This window comes from Coregonus lavaretus (assembly GCF_964263955.1).
Source record: "Coregonus lavaretus genome assembly, chromosome: 11".
Lineage (NCBI taxonomy): Eukaryota > Metazoa > Chordata > Actinopteri > Salmoniformes > Salmonidae > Coregonus > Coregonus lavaretus.
In genome coordinates, this window is record NC_139998.1 from 8,002,882 (window position 1) to 8,027,598 (window position 24,717).

Below are 24,717 nucleotides of genomic sequence, written 5' to 3' on the forward strand. Positions count from 1 at the left end.
TTCATTGACATTTGTTTTCATTTAGTTTAATAGTTTGTCTAGTCCTGATTATTGCCATTTAGCCTAGTTACAATATATTATTTTGGCGCTTTCATTGGTTTTGTGGCTGGTGTATTTATAAGCAAATAACATTTGTTTAAGGTCTTTTTTTGCAGATTCAGATATTAAAATAAATATTAGCATTCCTATTTAAATAGGCAAGTCAGTTAAGAAATAATTGTTATTTACAATGACCGCCTATCCCAGACCAATTGTGCGCCGCTCTATGGGACTCCCAATTACGTTCGGATTGAGATACAGCCTGGGATCGAACCAAGATCTGTAGAGATACGTATAGCACTGAGATACCGTGCCTTAGACCGCTGCGCCACTCGGAAGCTTTCATTTGTGAAAAAGAGGCCACACAAACAATAAAATCTACATGAGTCTTCCAGTCCAGCCACCGAGCATCTCTGCTTCCCCCACTGGTACCGCGCAGTAGCTGCAATCAGACCCTCACCTAGCCTACTGCCTCCAGAAACGGACCTGAGACCGCCCACTTCCAATAGCCCATACGCTGGCGGCGATGGGAAGGGACTATACATTTATGTGGAATAGCGTTCTAAAACGTGCCCCCTCTCTGAGGCGGGCCTCTCTTTTTGGGACTCTCTCTCTCCCTCACCCTCATGGTCGACGCTGCCTTTGATCTGCTCTATAACCAACATACATAACAACAGTCACGTCATTTCCCCAGTGCGCGGAGGGGAGGGGAGTTTATTGAGGAAAGTTGAGCAGAGTTTGGTCGCCTCCTGAGAGCTTCGACAAAGCAGTCGCAGCAGACAGAGGCAGAGCAACATCCACGGAACTTTTGGGAAAGCAATAGTTCAGACTCTCTTTCAGTCTCTCTCTGTCTCTCTCATTGCTCAAGCAACTGCCGAAGCCGAAGGAATGGAACACCAGTTGCTGTGCTGTGAAGTGGAGACCATCCGGAGAGCTTACCAAGACTCGAACCTGCTCAACGATAGAGTTCTGCAGACTATGCTAAAAGCTGAAGACAATTATCTCCCCGCAACGAACTACTTCAAATGTGTACAGAAAGAGATTGTACCCTGCATGAGGAGAATTGTTTCTACATGGATGCTGGAGGTTTGTGCAATAAACCCTTTCTAACAGAACCATAACATTAAATTATCCGAATCATCTCACAGGTCTATGCCCTTTGGAATAGAAGCAAAATACATTACTACCATGCAACTATAAAGATTGCTTGTCTTGTGTTGTTCATGTCATGTTTATCACATTATTCACCCAGCAAAAGCTTACCCTTTGGACTACATTAGAGGTTGTCTGTGTGACTCATTGAGCCTTATTTTTACCTGACACATGCTGCAAATGACGCCAATTTTTTTATTCGATTATATTCAAGGGAACAAAATGTTACACTTTAGTATCATTATCCTCTTTAATTAATGTCAATGTACACGTATGCAGTCACTAGTGCCAGTATTCGCCCTCTTTGTTTTCTTGTGGTTTACTTTGTGGTTTAAAACGTGTAATAACCATGTCACAGCTGTTTTCCATGTAGTCACTGACCTCGGATGCATTTGGAACTTTGTTTCTATTGTTAAGTTACCACTTGATAAAGCAAACTAAAAATTGTTCTTAGAGTTGAAGCAACTGAACAATCCAAGTCGATTTGGGAGTTTCAAAGGGTCGCCTCTAAAATTGGTTAATAGCTTCGATTCCCTTTGAGAGAATGTAATAAAGTTGTCACATTATGTAAGAAGATACATTATGTAAGAAGATAAATTGCTTAACATTAACAGGGTAAAAATGTTTTCGTGGTGTGGAAGATTATATTTTTAATTCATTTTGAAAGTTACATGCTGTTATGAGATGTGTGCGCATGCTGCTTGTCCAATTTCTATAGTGGTTTAAATATATAGTTAATTTTGAACATTTTTCTTTTAGATATTCGGAATATGACACTTTTGTCCGATAAAATATAAGTATAATAATGTTTACATGCTAATGTTACATTCTAAAACAATTTTGAAATATTTAAAAATATTTGTTGAAAATATGGCGAACTACAATAAGGCTCTGCAAGCAATGCGCTTGCCTTGCAGAGAGATCAACCTTTGTGTGCACGAGCGAAATGTCTCTAAAAACAGTTTTTTACATCCAAAACGTCTTAGAGCTCCTTTACAGGCACATAATATGCACTTATATGCATTCATGTATGACTCGTGTTATTGTTTGTTATTTTTGATAGCTTTGTAGACTATGTAGATATAGGCCTATAGACTGGATGTGTAGCCTAACTGATGTTTGGTTTTGCTTTTGATTCCAGGTCTGTGAGGAACAGAAATGCGAAGAGGAGGTTTTTCCCCTAGCTATGAATTTTTTGGACAGATATTTGTCTGTTGAACCCACAAAGAAGACTCGGCTACAGTTATTGGGAGCTACATGCATGTTTCTGGCGTCTAAAATGAAGGAGACCATTCCTCTAACAGCTGAGAAGTTGTGCATATACACTGACAATTCCATCCGGCCTGGCGAGTTGCTGGTAATTTGACTTCCACATTAGTTATAACCAACACATGTAGATTATGTTTAGGAGGTATTGTATAATTTAGTGTAGTGTTACTTCCTTATTTTAAAACAGTCTGCCTATAATAAGAACTATAATTTCTTGTAAGTGCATTCTTTTCAGTTTAGCCAAAGTTAACTTTGGGAGATCAATCATTTTAAATTAGAAAATAACTGAAATTCTATAACAAAATGTCTTAAACCTACTTCCCCTAACATCAATGATTGTCATGATAAGGCATTGGCACAGTGGCAGAGCATAGGCCTGTGTGGAGCATGCCCACCCTCTAGTGGTGTGTTGGTGTCTTGAACCCTTGCACAGTATCCTACTACATGTTTTCTCTCTCCTATCTCCTCCACAGCAAATGGAACTACTGGTATTGAACAAACTGAAATGGGATCTAGCCTCAGTGACGCCGCACGATTTCATAGACCACTTCCTCTCCAAACTACCCATCCATCAGGACACCAAGCAAATCCTGTGCAAGCATGCCCAGACCTTTGTGGCTCTCTGTGCTACAGGTATGCATGGGAGTCCCACCACCACCTGCCTATTGTTACACTGCTGCTCTGCTGTCTCTGTTTAGTGCTGTTAACTTAGAGGGATGTTGTAGGTCTACATGTCCCCTGGGTTTTAGATGTTCTGATGTGGATTACTACTGTAAAGAGGGGTTCCAAATGGAAGCGGTTGAGTTGATATTTGTCAATGGCATGATAACTCCCATACTTGTGTAACAGTTATGCCATTATCTTTTGCCCTAAACTTGATTTGAACCACTTGACTTGGCGTTTGGTAAAGTGAAGGGGTTTGGTGTAGAGTAGACGGTTCTGCTAAATACATCACAAGCTGTACACATTCCAGAAAGGTTGTGTTCATTTGTGAACAGGCCCTGCAAAGCTTACATATGAGCAGCAGGGTAAATGCTCGAGGAATATACTTTGATGTAGCTGCTGTTACACTGTCTAATTTCTACCCTTTGGACTAAGCTCTAGCATTGCACAATAGAAGGCCTGGAACCCAATAGCAGGCAGAGTTTTACAGAAGGTGATATTGAAGAGAAGTCCTGCTCTATAGGTTTCCAACCTGCACTACTTTCCATTTGACATTTGACATTTTAGTCATTTAGCAGACGCTCTTATCCAGAGCGACTTACAGTTAGTGAGTGCATACATTATTTTTAATTTTTCATAGTGGCCCCCCTCAACAACATTTGATTTGTGTTAGAGGAAGCACCTCTGTCTTGTGGTAGGTCAGGGGGAAGACTTAACTCAACGTGCTGTTTGAAGTTACTGCTTAATTTAGTAAATTGAATGTGCCTGTTGGCTTAGGCTCTGTCCTGTTCGGAGAGCAAGAAGGTCCGGGCCTCTCTTTTGGTAATGGAAGGGAATGGAATGAAGAGTGACACAACAAGGTCATATCTTTGATTTGAAAAACGGAAAATTTTAACAGGTGATCACTTACAAAAGTGAACTCCAATTGTATGAAGGAATAGACAAACAGAATAATGTAGGGAGGGGAAGACTAGGGAGTGTGTGAAAGCATGTTGAAGATCCTGTACGTGCTATTTGTGTTGAGTAATACCTCTAAGGAAGGCACTTAACGAGTTCTGACCTGCTGCAACATGGTTTGTATAAGGGGTGTGTTTTAATAGTCTTTGATACACCTTTGTGAAATTCATTTATTTCCTTCATCTTGCCAGCATAGAAGAAAATGATCCCCTTTTATATTTGACTTTTTTCTGAGACTGTGGAGTCTCTTGCTTTATATATTTCCTTTAGAGCAGCTGCTGGCTGGCATTCCTGCATTCATCTTGAGGGTTGCAAGCATTTATTTCCTTTCTCTTTTATAGGGAGTCTAGGAATGGGTAGATCTAGTGGGGATATGGGCCTGGATAATGGCTCTCTGGCTTGCCTTTATGCAAGTTCAATTAATCTCGCAGCGCTCTTCCTCAACCCTCCTCTCTAAGCTCTCTGTGGTGCAGGCCCTTGCAATGGGAGCTCACTCACAATGATGCCCCAGCCCCATACCCATTGGGTTGGGGGGGTGTAAAGGGGGCTCGTCTCCTAGACTGAGAGGCCCCCTAATTAATATGGTAAAATTAATGGTCTGAGCCTGGTGATTAGACCTGTTGTTTCACACAATGTGCATCGTCTGAGGAGCCCCTCTGTTTGTGTGTGTGTGTGTGCGTGTGTGCACATGTGGTGCGTGTGTGAGCACCCCTGCCTGGAGTAGATTTATTGTCTCTCTAAGCACTTGAAAAGAGGAAGTGAGACATGATCTTTCCAGAGAGGGGTCCAACCAGAGCGGGTTGAAGGGTGATTTATTGCATAGTGAGGCTGTTGAGAAGGGGAATGGGGGTTTGGGCTTAAGGTGGGGGGGGGGGGGGGTCTGGGGAGAATACGTCTGCATTTCATGAGCTTGTCTCTCATTCTCTCTGTGTGATTATCAAGCAGTTGTTGGGCTGAATAGATCATTTATCACCAACATCAGATTCCAGCAAGTGCAATACGTCTTACCTCTTATTTGATTATGTCATTTGTTGTATCTGCCCCTCTTTACTCTTAACAAAGTTTTGTATGTATGCAAATTTGAGGATAGAAAGACGAGGATAGAGAGAGTAGGAGGGGATGATGGTATAGCGATGTAATGGGGGAGGGGGGGGGGGGGGGGGCAGAGTGACTGGGACCTACAGCATAGCTCCTCAGTAGCAGTCAGGGCATCCTGCCACATGTCAGCATGGTGCCTCTGTTCTGATTCTGTTGGACGCACAGTTTCTCTCTCCTCTCTGCCTTGCCATTATCTGGTTGTGCCACATTATTCTGCCCCATCCCCCTCGTCCCACCTCCTTCCTCTCACCCCTCTCTTCCTCCCCCACACCTCCGTCTCACCCCTCATTGCCAGGGTGTCGCCTCTCTCTTGTTGTCTCACCCGTGTCAATGGCCTGAGCTGCAGCTCTGGAGCCAGTGAGCTGCACCATTAACAAGGTTGTTGTGTGAATTGTTTGTGGATCAAATGCCTTGCTTCAGGAATTTGACCTGTTGCCTCTCTCTCTTTCACCCCCTCCCTCTCTCTCTCTCTCTCTCTCTCTCTCTCTCTCTCTCTCTCTCTCTCTCTCTCTCTCTCTCTCTCTCTCTCTCTCTCTCTTTTTTATCTTTCTCTCTTTTCCTTTTTTCTCCACCAGATGTCAAATTCATTGCCAACCCTCCGTCAATGATCGCTGCGGGCAGTGTGGCGGCTGCTGTCCAGGGGCTGAATCTGAAGAGCATGGACGATGCACTGTCATCCCAGCAACTCACTGACTTCCTGTCCCAAGTCATCAGAAGTGACCCGGTATGTAAGGACAACCCAGTCTCATGCAACATTTTTGAAATTAAACATATAGCTTAGAAATGAGACTAGAGAGCCTAATATAGCAAACGTGCAACCATTCTGCCTAGCTTTGCATATGGAATGGTTGCCCGTCTTTTATCTTCCACAGATTCCCAGCCTTTTATTGATCTGATTGCTTCCACTATGTGGTAACTCATGGGGGAGAGGGGGTGACAGTAGAACAAGAGAGGAGTAGTGCTGAGAATTAACCCGAAATATCAGTTACCCGGGTCTCCGACGGGCGCAACCAACATCTTAGGGAAATTCCCTCTTGGGCCGAGGGCAGAGACTGGTTTTGAAGTTCGCAGGCAGGGTTACCTCATCACGTGACCATGACCGACTCATGTCTGCTATACCTGCTATGTAAAGAGACAGAAGAATGCGCGATTGAGAGGGATAGAGAGCAGTTGCTTCGCAAGGTATCTCTACCTGAAAGTACATGATCTAAGTGATTGATAGTTGGTAGTCAGCAGTCATAAAAGTATGCCTTATTTACTTTGAATAGTAACTAAAATAGTGATTTTGTTAGACAGCATGGGCAGCAGCTCTATAGAGATGAGATGATGACTTGGAATGAAGTAGTGAAGTCATCAAATAAAACAAAATATTTTGTTAAAGTAAAGTAATGTGAATAAATTATGCTTAATAAGTGATGGGCAATCACTACCATTATTTTATTCTCTGTTGTTACAGCATTCAACCCCCATAATGCATAGTGCATTTAATGTTTACAAAAAGAAGAGAAACCGAAGTCTAAAATTATAATTTTTAAAATAATCAAACCGAACCCGAACCGACCTCAAAAAGCACTAGAGAGGAGAGAGAGAGAGATCTGAGAGACAGGGGATGTAGAGCAGCAGGTAGCCAGGCCATAAACCCTGTCTCTGAATGGGTCAGGAAATGAGAGGCGAGCGCACAGTCCCTCACTCCAGTGCAGTCGACGACGTGCAAAAGTTCTCGCTCGTTGTCCCCTTTGTCATTGATGCAGGAGGCAAGGCTCTTGTGGAGTCCAAAAGGAAAGGGGGAAGAAAAAAGTAATAAAAAAAGAAAGCGGCGCCATGAATAAATGCACTTTCCTTGCAACTACAAAGTCAGTTGTGTATATTCGCATAACAAACACAGGACACAATTCAGCCCTAATGTCATAATTTAGTACATAATCTCTCATTATTTCAATGGAATGTCACCAATTACTTTTTAAATATTATTATTATTATTATACTGAACAAAAATATAAATGCAACATGCAACAATTTCAAAGATTGTGCTAAGTTACAGTTCATAACATGTCGTTTACCAATAAAATGGTCTGATGGTGATGTGGATATACTCGGAATCCATATCCCAAATGAAATATATGATCTCACTCCAATACATTTTAATAGAAAGTTAGCAAAAATAGATAAGATCTTGCTACCATGAAAGGTAAATACCTGTCTATTTGTGGAAAAATCACCCTGATTAACTCTTTAGTATTATCCCAGTATACCTATTTGCTTATTTGCTTATGGTCTTGCCTATGCCTAGCGAACAGTTTTTGTAATTATATGAGAAAAAAATATTCAATTTTATTTGGAATGGCAAGCCAGACAAAATTAAACGAGCCTATTTATATAATGAATATGAATTCGGATGACAGAAATTATTAAATATTAAAGCATTAGACCTATTACTAAAAGCTTCAGTCATACAAAAGTTATACTTAAATCCATACTGGTTCTCTAGCTAATTAGTAAAATTGTCTCTAAAAAAGAATGGCCTTTTTCCTTTTATTCAGATTACAACCTCTCACTTTCATTATTTGAAAAGGAAATAATCTCCCAAATATCACTATTTCTAAAACAAGCCATAGAAAGTTGGTTGCAATTTCAATTTAATCCTACAGAAACTACAGAACAAATAATGCAACAAATATTGTGGTTAAAACCATATATACTAATTGATAAAAAAACATTATTTTTTGAAAAAATGTTTTAAAAAGGTATAATCTTCAAAAATAATATTATAGGTAGGACTGGTGGAGTTATGTCGCACATGCAGCTAACAAAAACATATGGAATTGTATAATGTATGGAAATGCTCTACCCAAAATTACAACCAAATAATTGCAGCATTACCGCAAAAATGGAAGAGGAAAGTGGAAGGGGGAAAAAGTAAGGAACTTGTCTGTCGACCCTGCATTAAAGAACATAATTGGTTAAAGAAAATTGTGATAAATAAAAAAGTATACCAGTTTAATTTAAGGACCAAAGGATTGACGGCCATCCCATATAGATTGCAAAATAGTTGGGAAGAGATTTTTGACATACCAATTCCATGGCATAGTGTTTATGAACTGATACGCAAAACGACGCCGGATTTAAAACGTAGAATTTAAATTATTATACAAAATTCTTGCTACCAATAGAATGTTATTTATATGGGGGATACAATCTTCCCAGCTCTGCAGATTTTGCTGCGAAGAGACAGAATCATTAGATCATTTGTTTTGGTACTGTCCATTTGTGGCTTGTTTTTGGACACAGGTCCACGAATGGCTGAAGGATTGCAATATTTACCTGGAGCTAACCCTGCAGATAGCACTACTGGGTGATCTGAAAAGTCATAGTCAATCGATCAATAATATAATAATACTTTTAGCAAAAATGTTTATTTTCAATTTACAATCTGTAGAAACAATGAGAATAGAAGGGTTCATAACTTTTGTGAAACATCACAGGACAGTTGAAAAATATGGGGCAAATAGAAATCCAATATGGGATGGTGTTACGAGATAGATGGGAGGTGTTGAATGGAGCAGAAGGATGGGACTAATAACAACTAACAACAACTAATAACAACAAGATAACTAATGTAAAGCATACTGTGTCCATAATAAGTATATAGGTTATAGGTTGAGAGCTTTTGTGAAAGAGCACAGTTAGAAAGAGATGGCGTATAGAAGCAAGCCGGATGGACATCATGAAAATGATCGGAGAGGTTGAGGGTAGAGGAAGTTCAGGAGTAAAAACAAACAAAATAGAATTATTATAAAATTGACTGTGTCCATAAAATTTATATAGTATGTATTTATTTATTTTACTAGGCAAGTCAGTTAAGAACAAATTCTTATTTACAATGACGGCCTACACCGGCCAAACCCAGATGACGCTGGGCCAATTGTGCGCCGCCCTATGGGACTCCCAATCACGGCCAGTTGTGATACAGCCTGGAATCGAACCAGGGGGTCTGTAGTGACACCTCAAGCACTGAGATGCAGTGCCATATGGGAGTAGAGGCCTAAGGGTTGTTGTTCACTAGTTTACTCCAATTAAGGACTCCCGAGTGGCGCAGTGGTCTAAGGCACTTCTTCGCAGTGCTAGCTGTGCCAATAGAGATCCTGGTTCGAGTCCAGGCTCTGTCGCAGCCGGCCGCTACCGGGAGACCCATGGGCGGCGCACAATTGGTCCAGCGTCGTCCAAGGTAGGGGAGGGTTTGGCCGGCAGGGATGTGGGTCTGTTTCCCACGGGGGGCCAGTATGAAAAATGTAAATGTTGGGAAGTGTTGGTGGGGTTGGAAAGTAATAAAGGGAAATATATTTTTTTAAAGGATATGTATGTATGTATGTACAGTGGGGAGAACAAGTATTTGATACACTGCCGATTTTGCAGGTTTTCCTACTTACAAAGCATGTAGAGGTCTGTAATTTTTATCATAGGTACACTTCAACTGTGAGAGACGGAATCTAAAACAAAAATCCATAAAATCATATTTTATGATTTTTAAGTAATTAATTTGCATTTTATTGCATGACATAAGTATTTGATACATCAGAAAAGCAGAACTTAATATTTGGTACAGAAACCTTTGTTTGCAATTACAGAGATCATACGTTTCCTGTAGGTCTTGACCAGGTTTGCACACACTGTAGCAGGGATTTTGGCCCACTCCTCCATACAGACCTCCAGATCCTTCAGGTTTCGGGGCTGTCGCTGGGCAATACGGACTTTCAGCTCCCTCCAAAGATTTTCTATTGGGTTCAGGTCTGGAGACTGGCTAGGCCACTCCAGGACCTTGAGATGCTTCTTACGGACCCACTCCTTAGTTGCCCTGGCTGTGTGTTTCGGGTCATTGTCATGCTGGAAGACCCAGCCACGACCCATCTTCAATGCTCTTACTGAGGGAAGGAGGTTGTTGGCCAAGATCTCGCGATACATGGCCCCATCCATCCTCCCCTCAATACGATGCAGTCGTCCTGTCCCCGTTGCAGAAAAGCATCCCCAAAGAATGATGTTTCCACCTCCATGCTTCACGGTTGGGATGGTGTTCTTGGGGTTGTACTCATCCTTCTTCTTCCTCCAAACACGGTGAGAGGTTTAGACCAAAAAGCTCTATTTTTGTCTCATCAGACCACATGACCTTCTCCCATTCCTCCTCTGGATCATCCAGATCATCATTGGCAAACTTCAGATGGGCCTGGACATGCGCTGGGTTGAGCAGGGGGACCTTGCGTGCGCTGCAGGATTTTAATCCATGACGGCGTAGTGTGTTACTAATGGTTTTCTTTGAGACTGTGGTCCCAGCTCTTTTCAGGTCATTGACCAGGTCCTGCCATGTAGTTCTGGGCTGATCCCTCACCTTCCTCATGATCATTGATGCCCCACGAGGTGAGATCTTGCATGGAGCCCCAGACCGATGATTGACCGTCATCTTGAACTTCTTCCATTTTCTAATAATTGCGCCAACAGTTGTTGCCTTCTCACCAAGATGCTTGCCTATTGTCCTGTAGCCCATCCCAGCCTTGTGCAGGTCTACAATTTTATCCCTGATGTCCTTACACAGCTCTCTGGTCTTGGCCATTGTGGAGAGGTTGGAGTCTGTTTGATTGAGTGTGTGGACAGGTGTCTTTTATACAGGTAACGAGTTCAAACAGGTGCAGTTAATACAGGTAATGAGTGGAGAACAGGAGGGCTTCATAAAGAAAAACTAACAGGTCTGTGAGAGCCGGAATTCTTACTGGTTGGTAGGTGATCAAATACTTATGTCATGCAATAAAATGCAAATTAATTACTTAAAAATCATACAATATGATTTTATGGATTTTTGTTTTGATTCCGTCTCTCACAGTTGAAGTGTACCTATGATAAAAATTACAGACCACTACATGCTTTGTAAGTAGGAAAACCTGCAAAATCGGCAGTGTATCAAATACTTGTTCTCCCCACTGTATATATATATTTGCGAGAGAAAAAAATAAGATATGGGGGATTGGAAGTGATGCAGACAATTCAATTGATGGAAGTTACAATCTATGTGCAATATTAAAGCTGATCTACCCCCTAAAAAAGTAAATAAGAAAATTAAATAAAAAAGTTCATATGAGGAAATCACTCAATTGAAATAAATTCATTAGGCCCTAATCTATGGATTTCACATGACTGGGAATACAGATACAGTATGCATCTGTTAGTTACAAATACCTTTAAAAAATGGGTCTCACAATGGGCCTCAGGATCTTGTCACAGTATTTCTGTGCATTCAAATTGACATAGATAAAATGCAATTGTGTTCGTTGTCCGTAGTTTAGGCCTGCCCATACCATAACCCCACAGCCACAATAGGGCACTTTGTTGACAATGTTGACAACAGCAAACCACTTGCCCACACGACGCCATACACGTGGTCTGCAGTTGTGAGGCCGGGTGGAAGTACTGCCAAATTCTCTAAAACGACGTTGGCGGCTTATGAAATGAACATTACATTCTCTGGCAACAGCTCTGGTGGACATTCCTGCAGTCAGCATGCCAATTGCACACTCCCTCAAAACATTAGACATCTGTGGCATTGTGTTTTGTGACAGAGTTGCACATTTTAGAGTGGCCTTTTATTGTCCCCAGCACAAGGTGCACCTGTGTAATGATCATGCTGTTTAATCAGCTTCTTGATATGCCACACCTGTCAGATGGATGAATTTTCTTGGCAAAGGAGAAATGCTCACTAACAGGGATGTAAACAAATTTGTTCACAAAATTTGAGAGAAATACGCCTTTTGTGCGAATGGAAAATGTCTGGACTTTACATGTTGCATTTATATTTTTGTTCAGTGTATTGTTATTATTTTAATCAAAGGGTAATATCTAAGTATTGCATAGTTGTAACATAACTTCTGAAACCTTCCTCACCCACTGGTCTGGCTCTAGTTTCTACAGGTCTCTATGATCCAGGTAATAAGAACCGTAATCATTAGAATTATGTCCCTGGGGCTCTCTTTCCACCACCTGACTGAGGGTCTGCCCCACTTATCCTTCACCCAATGAATTGCTTTAGCTCCTATTGTTTTGGGAACAGGAATTGGTGCTAGCAGATTGGGTTTCCAGTCTTTCTGGATGTATTATCTTCCGCCTAATCCTCACACAGTCACAGCCCTTCCCACTAGAGTGCAACTCTGCCTCTGTGGTGCTGTGTGTTGTCACTACTCCTTAAAGCCTACACAGTATACCATTGGTACCATGGTCATACCATTCTAATACTGCATGTGTTTTCAGATTGTTCAGATGGTTTTGAAGATTTATTTTAGAAGGCAGACAAAAAGGCCACCTGTTAGACAAATGTCCATGACTGTAAGTTGTGCTCATTGCTGAGAGACTAGCCAACACTAGTCCTTATCTCATCACTAACAATGCGTCTCTCTCCCCCCTCTGCAGGACTGTCTACGGGCGTGTCAAGAACAGATCGAGTCCTTATTGGAGACCAGTCTCCGTCAGGCACAACAACACACTGTTTCCACGGACACCAAGAGCATGGATGAGGAGGTCGACCTGTCGTGCACACCAACGGACGTGAGAGATGTGAACATCTGAGTTGGACAGTCTTGTCTGGTGCTCACCAAGCAGAGGCCATGGATGGAGGATAGGGCTTTGGGGAGAGAAGAGGACGCGCTGATTGACACTGTCTCAGCAGCACCGCTCCCGCTGACTGCGCTCTCACCTACTCACACACCTGTGCTCGTAGCATAGGGTCTGGCCTGGCCTGAACGTCCTGTCTGGCTCCTAACAGATGTTGTAAGGGATCAGCCAGGGCTTCATTCCTACGCTTGCTCTCTGTCCCCTCACTGGTTTGAGGCAGCATCAATTGGGCATGGTTCCCGTTATGTATTTTAGACAAAACAAACTTGAATAAGAAAAAATAAAAATAAATGTAGTGCTGTATGTACAACAGAATAGAGAATAATGAACTAGGTATTTTTGTGTTGGACAGATTGAGCATGATACACCTGCAATTTCTCACATAAGAAGCTAGTACTGAGTTGTTTGATGACATAGCCGTTTTATGGTATGGTAAACCCGTTTCTAATGGAGGGGAGTTTTTGTTGTCCCTGGTTAGTTTGGCGTGGCCATGCTTGCCTCAACATTTAACCAATTTCGAGATATTCTTTTGAAAATCAATCTCTAATCTCCTCTTTTTTATGGAGAATGTAACCATACAATGTTATTTTGTTTAGCATACTTAGGGCTCTATTCAATCCGTATCGCGGAAGTTCAGCATTACGACATGATTGAAATTTAAAGGCTCTGTTCCCGCGTTAGCGGAGACTGCATTAACTGTAAACTCTGCATATGTCGGCTTAATCAGAAATTACCTTTACATTTCTATCGGGCAATCTGTAACGCTTCAGCGATACTAATTGAACAGAGCCCTTATTCAATTGTCATCAGAGGTCTGTGGATTACCTAGGCTTCTGTCCTAACTGCTAACACACTGCTTTCCGGAGACAGCAAGCTAACCAGTGAAGTACAGCTACTTCAAAATATCTGCAGGAAGAAGTCTAGATTCTATTATACTGAATGCTTGCAACATTGTATTCTGCTACAGAATGATTAGCTAGCTGTCCTGTATGCTCTCTCTATGTAAGCTAACGTAGTCCACAGTCTTTATCAAATTGTAACTCTGTCTTACTTTCTAAAACCATTCCATCGAAAAAGCACTTTGGGTCAATAACTCCTTACTGCCTATTTTGAGAATAACCATATGGGACATGACTAAACATAATGGAATGGTTTGGGAACAACGTCAGCCTCTGGGATGTAGAGTGTTTCTAAACATGGTGTTATGTGGGAATGGCAGAACATATTTCTCTAGCTAAAATACCTGGACCCCATCTTTCTGACATCTTAGTAGTAAAGACAGTGAAAGATGGTGGTGCCATCCTCGCAAGAAGGCACCTATCTATCTATTCTCCTCATGACAATTGATGACAGACTTTTCTAACTGCTTGAATTGCATCTGAGGCTTGTAATTTATAGTTACACTAAGAACTATTTATTGCAAAATATTCTCTTTCCAAGGCCAGTGTGGATCATGATAACAGAAGGCTATTTCATATATGTAAATATTTCAAACCATTCAATTCAGAGTTGCAATTTTATTTTTTACAAATATGTGTAATATCATCCAAAATACAACATTATGGCCCTACTTTGAAAGGCATGTGAAGTAAAAGTACACTCAAAGTATTACTTTGAAATCATTGCATTGGCTTAGTGTACTGATTGTTAAGGAAAAACTAGAATTCAAAAGAGGAATGTCTCAAATCTTCCCCTGTCATCAAATGAAAATTGAAAAGGCTTTTAGATCATTTTGCACAAATTCAAAGATGTCTTTTGCGTATTGTTTTAAATCAGTGGAGGATGAAGCTGGAAGAAATAACTGGTTGCTATGGGGTTGCGATGGGAGTGATGGGGGGGGCATAAGGTATGTGGGCAAACGGTTTGATTGTACAGTGACAGAAAACAATATGTAAACACTCCTTATAACAAGCTGCTATGGAGGAATTTTCCCAGCAAAGTTTCATGACTTTAAATTAAATGAAAACGAAAAGAAAAACAATCCTTTTTTTCTCTTATCAAAGTGTTTGCTGCTATTTTGTGGATATTTGTATTAGTAAAATGTCAATATACTGCCATGTAATAGAATTTCTCATAGAAAATTATGATATTATTGAAATTGTCATTCGTAGTGTATTGGTATGTGATCAGATTTTTTTTTTTACAATGTTTTATGATTTCTGCTCTGTTCCAAAAAAGAAAAAAAGAAAAAGTAAAAAAGAGAGCTCCTGTTTCCTTCACTATACCTCATGCTACAGACAAAAATATCTGTTTATTTCGTCTGAGTTTTACTTTAATTCTGACTGTATCTTTTTTATTTGTCTGTCCATTTTGAAAATTTGAAAATGAAATGCATTAATACCATTATCCAAATGGGTCCTTCAGGGAGCTAGTAGAAAGCATTGATTGAACCTGGTGACATAACAACCAACCTGATGTTAGAAAGTTGTTATAACTAGTTTAAAACACCTTTATAACTCCTTTTTAAGCTGTTTCATTAAAAGAGACTATCCCCCCATTAGGCCATTGATGGCCCTTATATATATATATATATATATATATATATATATATATATATTTATAAAGCTTTTGTACAAGTTGAAAACAGATATCATGGACATTTGTAAATGGCATGTTTACCTATTAAGCCATAGGTTGTTTTCTGATAGCGATTTAACACCATTTTGAAAAAAAATGTACCTCATGTCATCAGCTCGAAACGACCAGAGACGTGATGTTATCAATCATGTGTTTTTGCTGCACAATAAAATAAAAATAAAAAAAGACCCTAGAAACTACTGCATCTTTTCTCTTTATGGTATGTTAGAGTGTTCCATACGGAGGCAATATTGTTGATTTTGCCTCAACATAAGTAAATACTTTTCTGGTCTTTGTGAACAAAGTAAAGTAAATACATCTGCATGGATATGATGCTGCTATCCAGGTCCTAGTCACTTTGATTCCTACCTAGTGGGGAAAATTGTTGAAAAGACATCAGGTTGTGCATGCATGCGCGTGTGTGTATGTAAGGGGGTGGGGGGTAAGAGACTGAGAGGGAGAATTCAGAGAAAGGAGCGAGAGAGGAGAGGGACATAGTATATACTATTTTGTTATTCATGGAATGCTTTTGAAGGGAGAATTCTGTATAGAGGAATAGAAAGGCTGAAACCCTAATCCTTTCGCACAGGCAAGGACGTCACCAGGATCGGGATTTTGGGCCTTTAGCCCCGAATGATTTGGGGTCAGCCCTGAATCTTTTGCGCTGCTGCAATGGTGTAAAAATAATTTAGTCAGCTGAATGCACCGCTTAGTTCATAGAACTGTGGTTACATGAAATTCCCAAAGTCATCCAACCATTATAATAAATGTAAAGCAATTGTCGTGTGTTCTCAACTAGATTGTAATTTCAGCACCGTTTTGATTGGGACAGTGCCATTGCCCCAGTGACGTGAAGTGAGGATGGTGGCTGGGTATGCACTGGCTATTATCAAAGCCAGATTTACTGACAAATAAACCTTAATGAAGGTTTACATAGAACAGATAGCTCCAACAACCAGAGTGACATAGGCTATTAATAACCGAAATTGACCTTTTTTTATTTTTCCCAAATGTAAATACCATCGTAGCCAAGATACACAAACCTTTGATGTCGGCATATTTAATATCATCCAACAAAATGGCACACTGCTCAGCTCAGACATGTAGACTGATGTAGCATCCACAGTCACAGGCAAATACACAGGACATTGATATTCATTGTTAGACAGATTGATATACACTAAGTATACAAAACATTTCCATGACATAGACTGACCAGGTGAATCCAGGTGAAAGCTATGATCCGTTATTGATGTCAATTGTTAAATCCACTTCAATCAGTGTAGATGAAGGGGAGGAGACAGGTTAAAGAAAGATTTTTAAGCCTTGAGACAATTGAGAGATGGATTGTGTATGTGTGCCATTCAGAGGGTGAATGGGCAAGACAATAAATGTAAGAGCCTTTGAACAAGGTATGGTAGTAGGTGCCAGGCGCACCGGTTTGTGTCAAGAACTGCATCTCTGCTGGGCTTTTCACGCTCAACAGTTTCCTATGTGTATCAGCAGCATACCACCCTGCATCCCACTGCTGGCTTGCCTCTGAAGCTAAGCAGGGTTGGTCCTTGATGGGAGACCAGATGCTGCTGGAAGTGGTGTTGGAGGACCAGTAGGAAGCACATTTTCCTCTGGTCTAAAATAAAATATCCCATGGCAGTGATTGGGGACATTGCTCTGTGTAGGGTGCCGTCTTTTGGATGGGACATTAACTGGTTGCCGTGACTCTCTGTGGTCACTAAAGATCCCATGGCACTTATCGTAAGAGTAGGGGTGTTAACCCCGGTGTCCTAGCTAAATTCCCAATCTGGCCCTCATACCATCATGGCCAGCTAATCATCCCCAGCTTCCAACTGGCTCATTCATCTCCTCTGTAACTATCTCCTCATTTTACAGCCAACCATACTAACACCATGTTATTTGAGGTGAACAGAGAATGAAAGGCTACGTACCTTTGAGTTATCTCCTGTGCAAGTCTTTCAGTTCTTGGCGAATCCATGACTATAGCATCCGTGCTCCCATCAGTGATAGAGCAAGTATCGATTCTATCAGTCGAGCCCTCCAAACGGCACATTACATTATTCCAACTTGGAAAATTGTTTGAGGTGCAATAGTGTCCATTTGTCACTCAGGTTGTTTTTGCTAGCTAGCTAGCTTTGTTCAGTTCAAGGGATGTGAGCATAAGATGCGAGCACCATATAATGTAGACATGCCCAGATTTGCACAGTGTACCCCAGGCAATTCGTTAAGGCAATACGTAAAAACATTAAATAACTCAAAGTAAAGATTTGTTTTCAATATAATTCTGTATTTATTTTGCTTTTCATAACAGCTTTCTTTATCATATTATCACAGGGTAAGGACTGCCTACCCTGACTGCACATCATTGCATTGCGCTGCTTTGAGACAAGCATGGGAACTTTTCTTGATAACTTTGTTCGCCAGCTGGATGGTTTTTCCTCCGACACATTGGTGCAGCTGGCTTCCGGGTTAAGCGAGCAGTGTGTCAAGAAGCAGTGGGGCTTGGCAGGGTCGTGTTTCGGAGGACAAATGGCTCTCGACCTTCGCCTCTCCCAAGTCTGTAGGGGAGTTGCAGTGATGGGACAAGAATGTAACTACCAATTGGGGAGAAAAAGGGGTAAAAGTACAATGTTTTTTAAAATAATATACAGTCGTGGTCAAACGTTTTGAGAATGATTGGTCTTCACAAAGTTTGCTGCTTCAGTGTTTTTTGATATTTTTGTCAGATGTTACTATGGTATACTGAAGTAAAATTACAAGCATTCCATAAGTGTCAAAGGCTTTTATTGACAATTACATTAAGTTTATGCAAAGAGTCAATATTTGCAGTGTTGACCCTTCTTTTTCAAGACCTCTGCAATCCGCCCTGGCATGCTGTCAATTAACTTCTGGGCCACATCCTGACTGATGGCAGCCCATTCTTGCATAATCAATGCTTGGAGTTTGTCAGAATTTGTGGGGTTTTGTTTGTCCACCCGCCTCTTGAGGATTGACCACAAGTTCTCAATGGAATTAAGGTCTGGGGAGTTTCCTGGCCATGGACCCAAAATGTTGATGTTTTGTTCCCCGAGCCACTTAGTTATCACTTTTGCCTTATGGCAAGGTGCTCCATCATGCTGGAAAAGGCATTGTTCGTCACCAAACTGTTCTTGGATGGTTGGGAGAAGTTGCTCTCGGAGGATGTGTTGGTACCATTCTTTATTCATGGCTGTGTTCTTAGGCAAAATTTGTTTGTGAGCCCACTCCCTTGGCTGAGAAGCAACCCCACACATGAATACACTCAGGATGTTTTACTGTTGGCATGACACAGGACTGATGGTAGCGCTCACCTTGTCTTCTCCGGACAAGCTTTTTTCCGGATGCCCCAAACAATCGGAAAGGGGATTCATCAGAGAAAATGACTTTACCCCAGTCCTCAGTAGTCCAATTCCTGTACCTTTTACAGAATATCAGTCTGTCCCTGATGTTTTTCCTGGAGAGAAGTGGCTTCCTCGCTGCCCTTCTTGACACCAGGCCATCCTCCAAAAGTCTTCGCCTCACTGTGCGTGCAGATGCACTCACACCTGCCTACTGCCATTCCTGAGCAAGCTCTGCACTGGTGGTGCCCCATTCCCGCAGCTGAATCAACTTTAGGAGACGGTCCTGGCGTTTGCTGGACTTTCTTGGGCGCCCTGAAGCCTTCTTTACAACAATTTAACCTCTCTCCTTGAAGTTCTTGATGATCCGATAAATGGTTGATTTAGGTGCAATCTTACTAGCAGCAATATCCTTGCCTGTGAAGCCCTTTTTGTGCAAAGCAATGATGACGGCACGTGTTTCCTTGCAGGTAACCATGGTTAACAGAGGAAGAACAATGATTTCAAGCACCACCCTCCTTTTAAAGCTTCCAGTCTGTTATTCTAACTCAATCAGCATGACAGAGTGATCTCCAGCCTTGTTTTTTTGGGATTAAGTTCATTTTCATGGCAAAGAGGGACTTTGCAATTAATTGCAATTCATCTGATCACTCTTCATAACATTCTGGAGTATATGCAAATTGCCATCATAAACACTGAGGCAGCAGACTTTATGAAAATTGATATTTGTGTCATTCTCAAAACTTTTGACCACGACTGTAATAATAATATAAGCAATTTGAAATGATTTATACTTTTACTTTTACTTTTGATACTTAAGTATATTTTGCAATTACATTTACTTTTGATACTTAAGTATATTTAAAACCAAATACTTTTTGACTTTCACTCAAGTAGTATTTTACCAGGTGACTTTCACTTTTACTTGAGTCATTTTCTATTAAGGTATCTCCCATTCAATTTGTGTGTGATGCGGTGATGTTGAAGGAGTCAGGCTCAGGAGGGTAAATCACAGAATAACAGGATTTACTCTGAACCACAGAGTTACCCAGTAATGCGTAAAAACACTCCAGTGCGCAAAACAGGCGCACTGGAAAATGCACGGCACACCGGGAATATTCCCGGTGATACAAAATACACGGAGCTCCACCGAGCTTCTCTCTCCTCCACAATAAACAATCACACACAAAGACAAGGGACAGAGGGAACACTAATACAGGTACTGATGAGGGGATATGAACCAGGTTTGTGTAATAAACAAGACAAAACAAATGGAATGATGAGATGAGGAGCGGCAGTGGCTAGAAGGCCGGTGACGACGAACGCCGAAGCCTGCCCAAACAAGGAGAGGAGGCAGCCTCGGAGGAAGTCGTGACATTGTGCAAACATGTAAAAAAAATATTCCGCAGATTTTGTGCGTTTTAGGGCGTTTTTGTGTGGCTTAATTCGTGTGAAAAGACAAAAAAATGTTGGCTGACTTAATTCATAGGAAAATACACACATTTCTGTGCAACTTCATTCATAGGAAAATTTTAAAGATTTGGCGGGCAAACTTCGGATTTTCTTTTTGAAAGTTATTAGAGCAATGCATGATGGGCAATGGTGTTCTACACTGCCTTTTTTTTGTGTCCCACATTTATTTATATAATTTAAAAAAACATGTTAAAAACCCAATATTGTCACCAAAGTAATTAATATAATAGTAGCCTTACGTTTTTTTTTTTTTATTAATGCCAATACTGTTTTCTATGCTTGTTTTCGCGTAATACTTTGGTATACTGATGCACTTGTAGTCAGAAAGGCCCTTGTTTTCTTCATAATGCATTTAATACAGTGGGGGAAAAAAGTATTTAGTCAGCCACCAATTGTGCAAGTTCTCCCACTTAAAAATATGAGAGAGGCCTGTAATTTTCATCATAGGTACACGTCAACTATGACAGACAAAATGAGAAAAGAAAATACAGAAAATCACATTGTAGGATTTTTAATGAATTTATTTGCAAATTATGGTGGAAAATAAGTATTTGGCCAATAACAAAAGTCTCTCAATACTTTGTTATATACCCTTTGTTGGCAATGACACAGGTCAAACGTTTTCTGTAAGTCTTCACAAGGTTTTCACACACTATTGCTGGTATTTTGGCCCATTCCTCCATGCAGATCTCCTCTAGAGCAGTGATGTTTTGGGGCTGTCGCTGGGCAACGCGGACTTTCAACTCCCTCCAAAGATTTTCTATGGGGTTGAGATCTGGAGACTGGCTAGGCCACTACAGGACCTTGAAATGCTTCTTACGAAGCCACTCCTTCGTTGCCCGGGCGGTGTGTTTGGGATCATTGTCATGCTGAAAGACCCAGCCACGTTTCATCTTCAATGCCCTTGCTGATGGAAGGAGGTTTTCACTCAAAATCTCACGATACATGGCCCCATTCATTCTTTCCTTTACACGGATCAGTCATCCAAGTCCCTTTGCAGAAAAACAGCCCCAAAGCATGATGTTTCCACCCCCATGCTTCACAGTAGGTATGGTGTTCTTTGGATGCAACTCAGCATTCTTTGTCCTCCAAACACGACGAGTTGAGTTTTTACCAAAAAGTTATATTTTGGTTTCATCTGACCATATGACATTCTCCCAATCCTCTTCTGGATCATCCAAATGCACTCTAGCAAACTTCAGATGGGCCTGGACATGTACTGGCTTAAGCAGGGGGACACGTCTGGCACTGCAGGATTTGAGTCCCTGGCGGCGTAGTGTGTTACTGATGGTAGGCTTTGTTACTTTGTTCCCAGCTCTCTGCAGGTCATTCACTAGGTCCCCCCGTGTGGTTCTGGGATTTTTGCTCACCGTTCTTGTGATCATTTTGACCCCACGGGGTGAGATATTGCGTGGAGCCCCAGATCGAGGGAGATTATCAGTGGTCTTGTATGTCTTCCATTTCCTAATAATTGCTCCCACAGTTGGTTTCTTCAAACCAAGCTGCTTACCTATTGCAGATTCAGTCTTCCCAGCCTGGTGCAGGTCTACAATTTTGTTTCTGGTGTCCTTTGAAAGCTCTTTGGTCTTGGCCATAGTGGAGTTTGGAGTGTGACTGTTTGAGGTTGTGGACAGGTGTCTTTTATACTGATAACAAGTTCAAACAGGTGCCATTAATACAGGTAACGAGTGGAGGACAGAGGAGCCTCTTAAAGAAGAAGTTACAGGTCTGTGAGAGCCAGAAATATTGCTTGTTTGTAGGTGACCAAATACTTATTTTCCACCATAATTTGCAAATAAATTCCTTTAAAATCCTACAATGTGATTTTCTGGATTTTTTTTTCTCAATTTGTCTGTCATAGTTGACTTGTACCTATGATGAAAATTACAGGCCTCTCTCATCTTTTTAAGTGGGAGAACTTGCACAATTGGTGGCTGACTAAATACTTTTTTTCCCCACTGTACAAGGCTCCACTTTTTCGTGTACATTACACCATTTCTTTCATAATGTATTTTATACAAGGCTATGTTGAATTTTATGAGGGTTGCCAGATTGGAGAACAAATACAGATTATTATTTTTTATTATTTTGGTATCGATGAAGGTATTTGATTGGGGAATGGGGATACATTGTTATGATGGGAAATTGTAATACACACCATAATACACACACACGCACACACACACACACACACACATACACATACTCACTTTGTTTGTACTCATGTTATAGCCAACTCTTGACTTTTCTTTGAATTATTTTGTATAAAATATTTGTATGTAGTTGTCATTTATTCATTATCTTTAGCTGGTTAAATGTTTGTAGTTTGCATGTTTCAGTAATGATTAACATGGTTAAATAGTCATACATCTCTGCTTGATTTAGCTCTTGGTATTTTTGACATTTTCATACATATTCTGTATTTCCACTGAAGAAAGCAATAATTAATCAACACGCTACTGTAAATAAATGGACACTACCTGTTATAAAACGGAAATTGCTCTCTGTACATAAATGGTGAGAAATGCTAAGTCTGAAGCCATTCGGCTATGGTTTCACAGCCCTATAATAATGATACAAGTTATACTGTATTACCTTAAAACAGGTTTATTTACAACCTCTGGGGTATAACATGTTGGGCAAAATGGAGAGTCTGACATATAACCCCTAACTTGAGTTCAGTATTCACCAATGAGAACAAAGAGGGGCCTAGCTTCGTCTTTCAGGACTGGGAAAGGCCTTGATTCTAGGCCGTAGAAAATCCTACATCCATATCATTAGATCAGAACAGAATGGACCAACAGTTATTTATATTATTGGTTTGCATCCTAAAAAAAGGATTGTTGTGTTTTGCTGCATAATACACTTACATTATTTGTCTACCCATATGATGTGGATCATTGTCAGGTTATTTAATATATAAGCGTCAGTAACAAAATAACACCTTGGTTGTAATAAAACGTTAAACAGGTAGTTTGTAAATCTGTAGAATGTGTTTGTTTTGTGTCCACACTGGTAAGTTAACTTATGTAAATTGGACAGTAACAGAGGATTTTCTTCTGAATAACTGGTCAGGGCATAGCATTTTCCATTCAGCTTCAGGCATGAAAGCCTAGTAGGCCTCTGGGCAGAGGCAGTAGTCCTACAATGATGGCATATGCCTTGTTACAATAGCCTAAGTATATAACATGATTGACATGATCGTAATAATCATCATGAAATGGCCTTGGAAGTGCCATAAGTGTAAGCCAACATAATTCATAATTTTACATGAACCTGTTTAACTGCATTGATATGGCTTAATTGATCATAGTCCAGACTCGTTCTAGTTGCAAATACCATGCAGTTATATTATAAGTATTTCGTAACCACCTTGTTGATTAACAATATTGGATTTGTTAACACAGATTTTTTATTATATATAAATAAATGTGGGACACAAAAAAAGGCAGTGTAGAACATCATTGCCCAAAATGCATTGCTCCAATAACTTTCAAAAGATTGTGCCGAAGTTTGCCCCAAAAAAATGAAGTCGCACAAAAATGTGTGTCTTTCCTACGCATTAAATCGCAGAAAAATGTGTGTATTTTCACAATAATTAAGCAACACAAAAACGCACAAAAACGCACTAAATCTGCTGAAATACTCTTTGTACATATTTGCACAAATTGAGTGTGAGATTGTGTTGCAACTTTTAATCAAGTATGACAATTGTCCCACCTGGACAAGAGGAACACCTACGTGAGAATGCTATTCATTGACTACAGCTCTGCATTCAACACCATAGTGCCCTCTAAGCTCATCACTAAGCTAAGGATCCTGGGACTAAACACCTCCCTCTGCAACTGGATCCTGGACTTCCTGACGGGCCGCCCCCAGGTGGTAAGGGTAGGTAACAACACATCTGCCACACTGATCCTCAACACGGGGGCCCCTCAGGGGTGCGTGCTCAGTCCCCTCCTGTACTCTCTGTTCACCCATGACTGCATGGCCAGGCACGACTCCAACACCATCATTAAGTTTGCCGACGACACAACAGTGGTAGGCCTGATCACCGACAACGATGAGACAGCCTATAGGGAGGAGGTCAGAGATCTGGCCGTGTGGTGCCAGGACAACAACCTCTCCCTCAACGTGACCAAGACAAAGGAGATGATTGTGGACTACAGGAAAAAAAAGAGGACTGAGCACGCCCCCATTCTCATCGACGGGGCTGTAGTGGAACAGGTTGAGAGCTTCAAGTTCCTTGGTGTCCACATCACCAACGAACTATCATGGTCCAAACACACCAAGACAGTCGTGAAGAGGGCACGACAAAGCCTATTCCCCCTCAGGAGACTAAAAAGATTTGGCATGGGTCCTCAGATCCTCAAAAAATTCTACAGCTGCACCATCGAGAGCATCCTGACTGGTTGCATCACCGCCTGGTATGGCAACTGCTTGGCCTCTGACCGCAAGGCACTACAGAGGG

At 41.0% G+C, this 24,717-nt stretch overlaps 1 protein-coding gene across 1 annotated transcript; it reads left to right on the top strand.

The window, feature by feature from the left end:
* The first annotated feature begins 543 nt into the window (after positions 1 to 543).
* Positions 544 to 14,996, top strand: LOC311136834 (G1/S-specific cyclin-D1-like). The gene is made up of 5 exons (XM_084171122.1): positions 544 to 1,125; positions 2,333 to 2,548; positions 2,934 to 3,093; positions 5,754 to 5,902; positions 12,625 to 14,996. The coding sequence occupies exons 1-5, from the start codon at positions 928 to 930 to the stop codon at positions 12,778 to 12,780; spliced, it is 879 nt and encodes a 292-aa protein (XP_084027248.1). The 5' UTR covers positions 544 to 927; the 3' UTR covers positions 12,781 to 14,996.
* Positions 14,997 to 24,717: the final 9,721 nt, after the last annotated feature.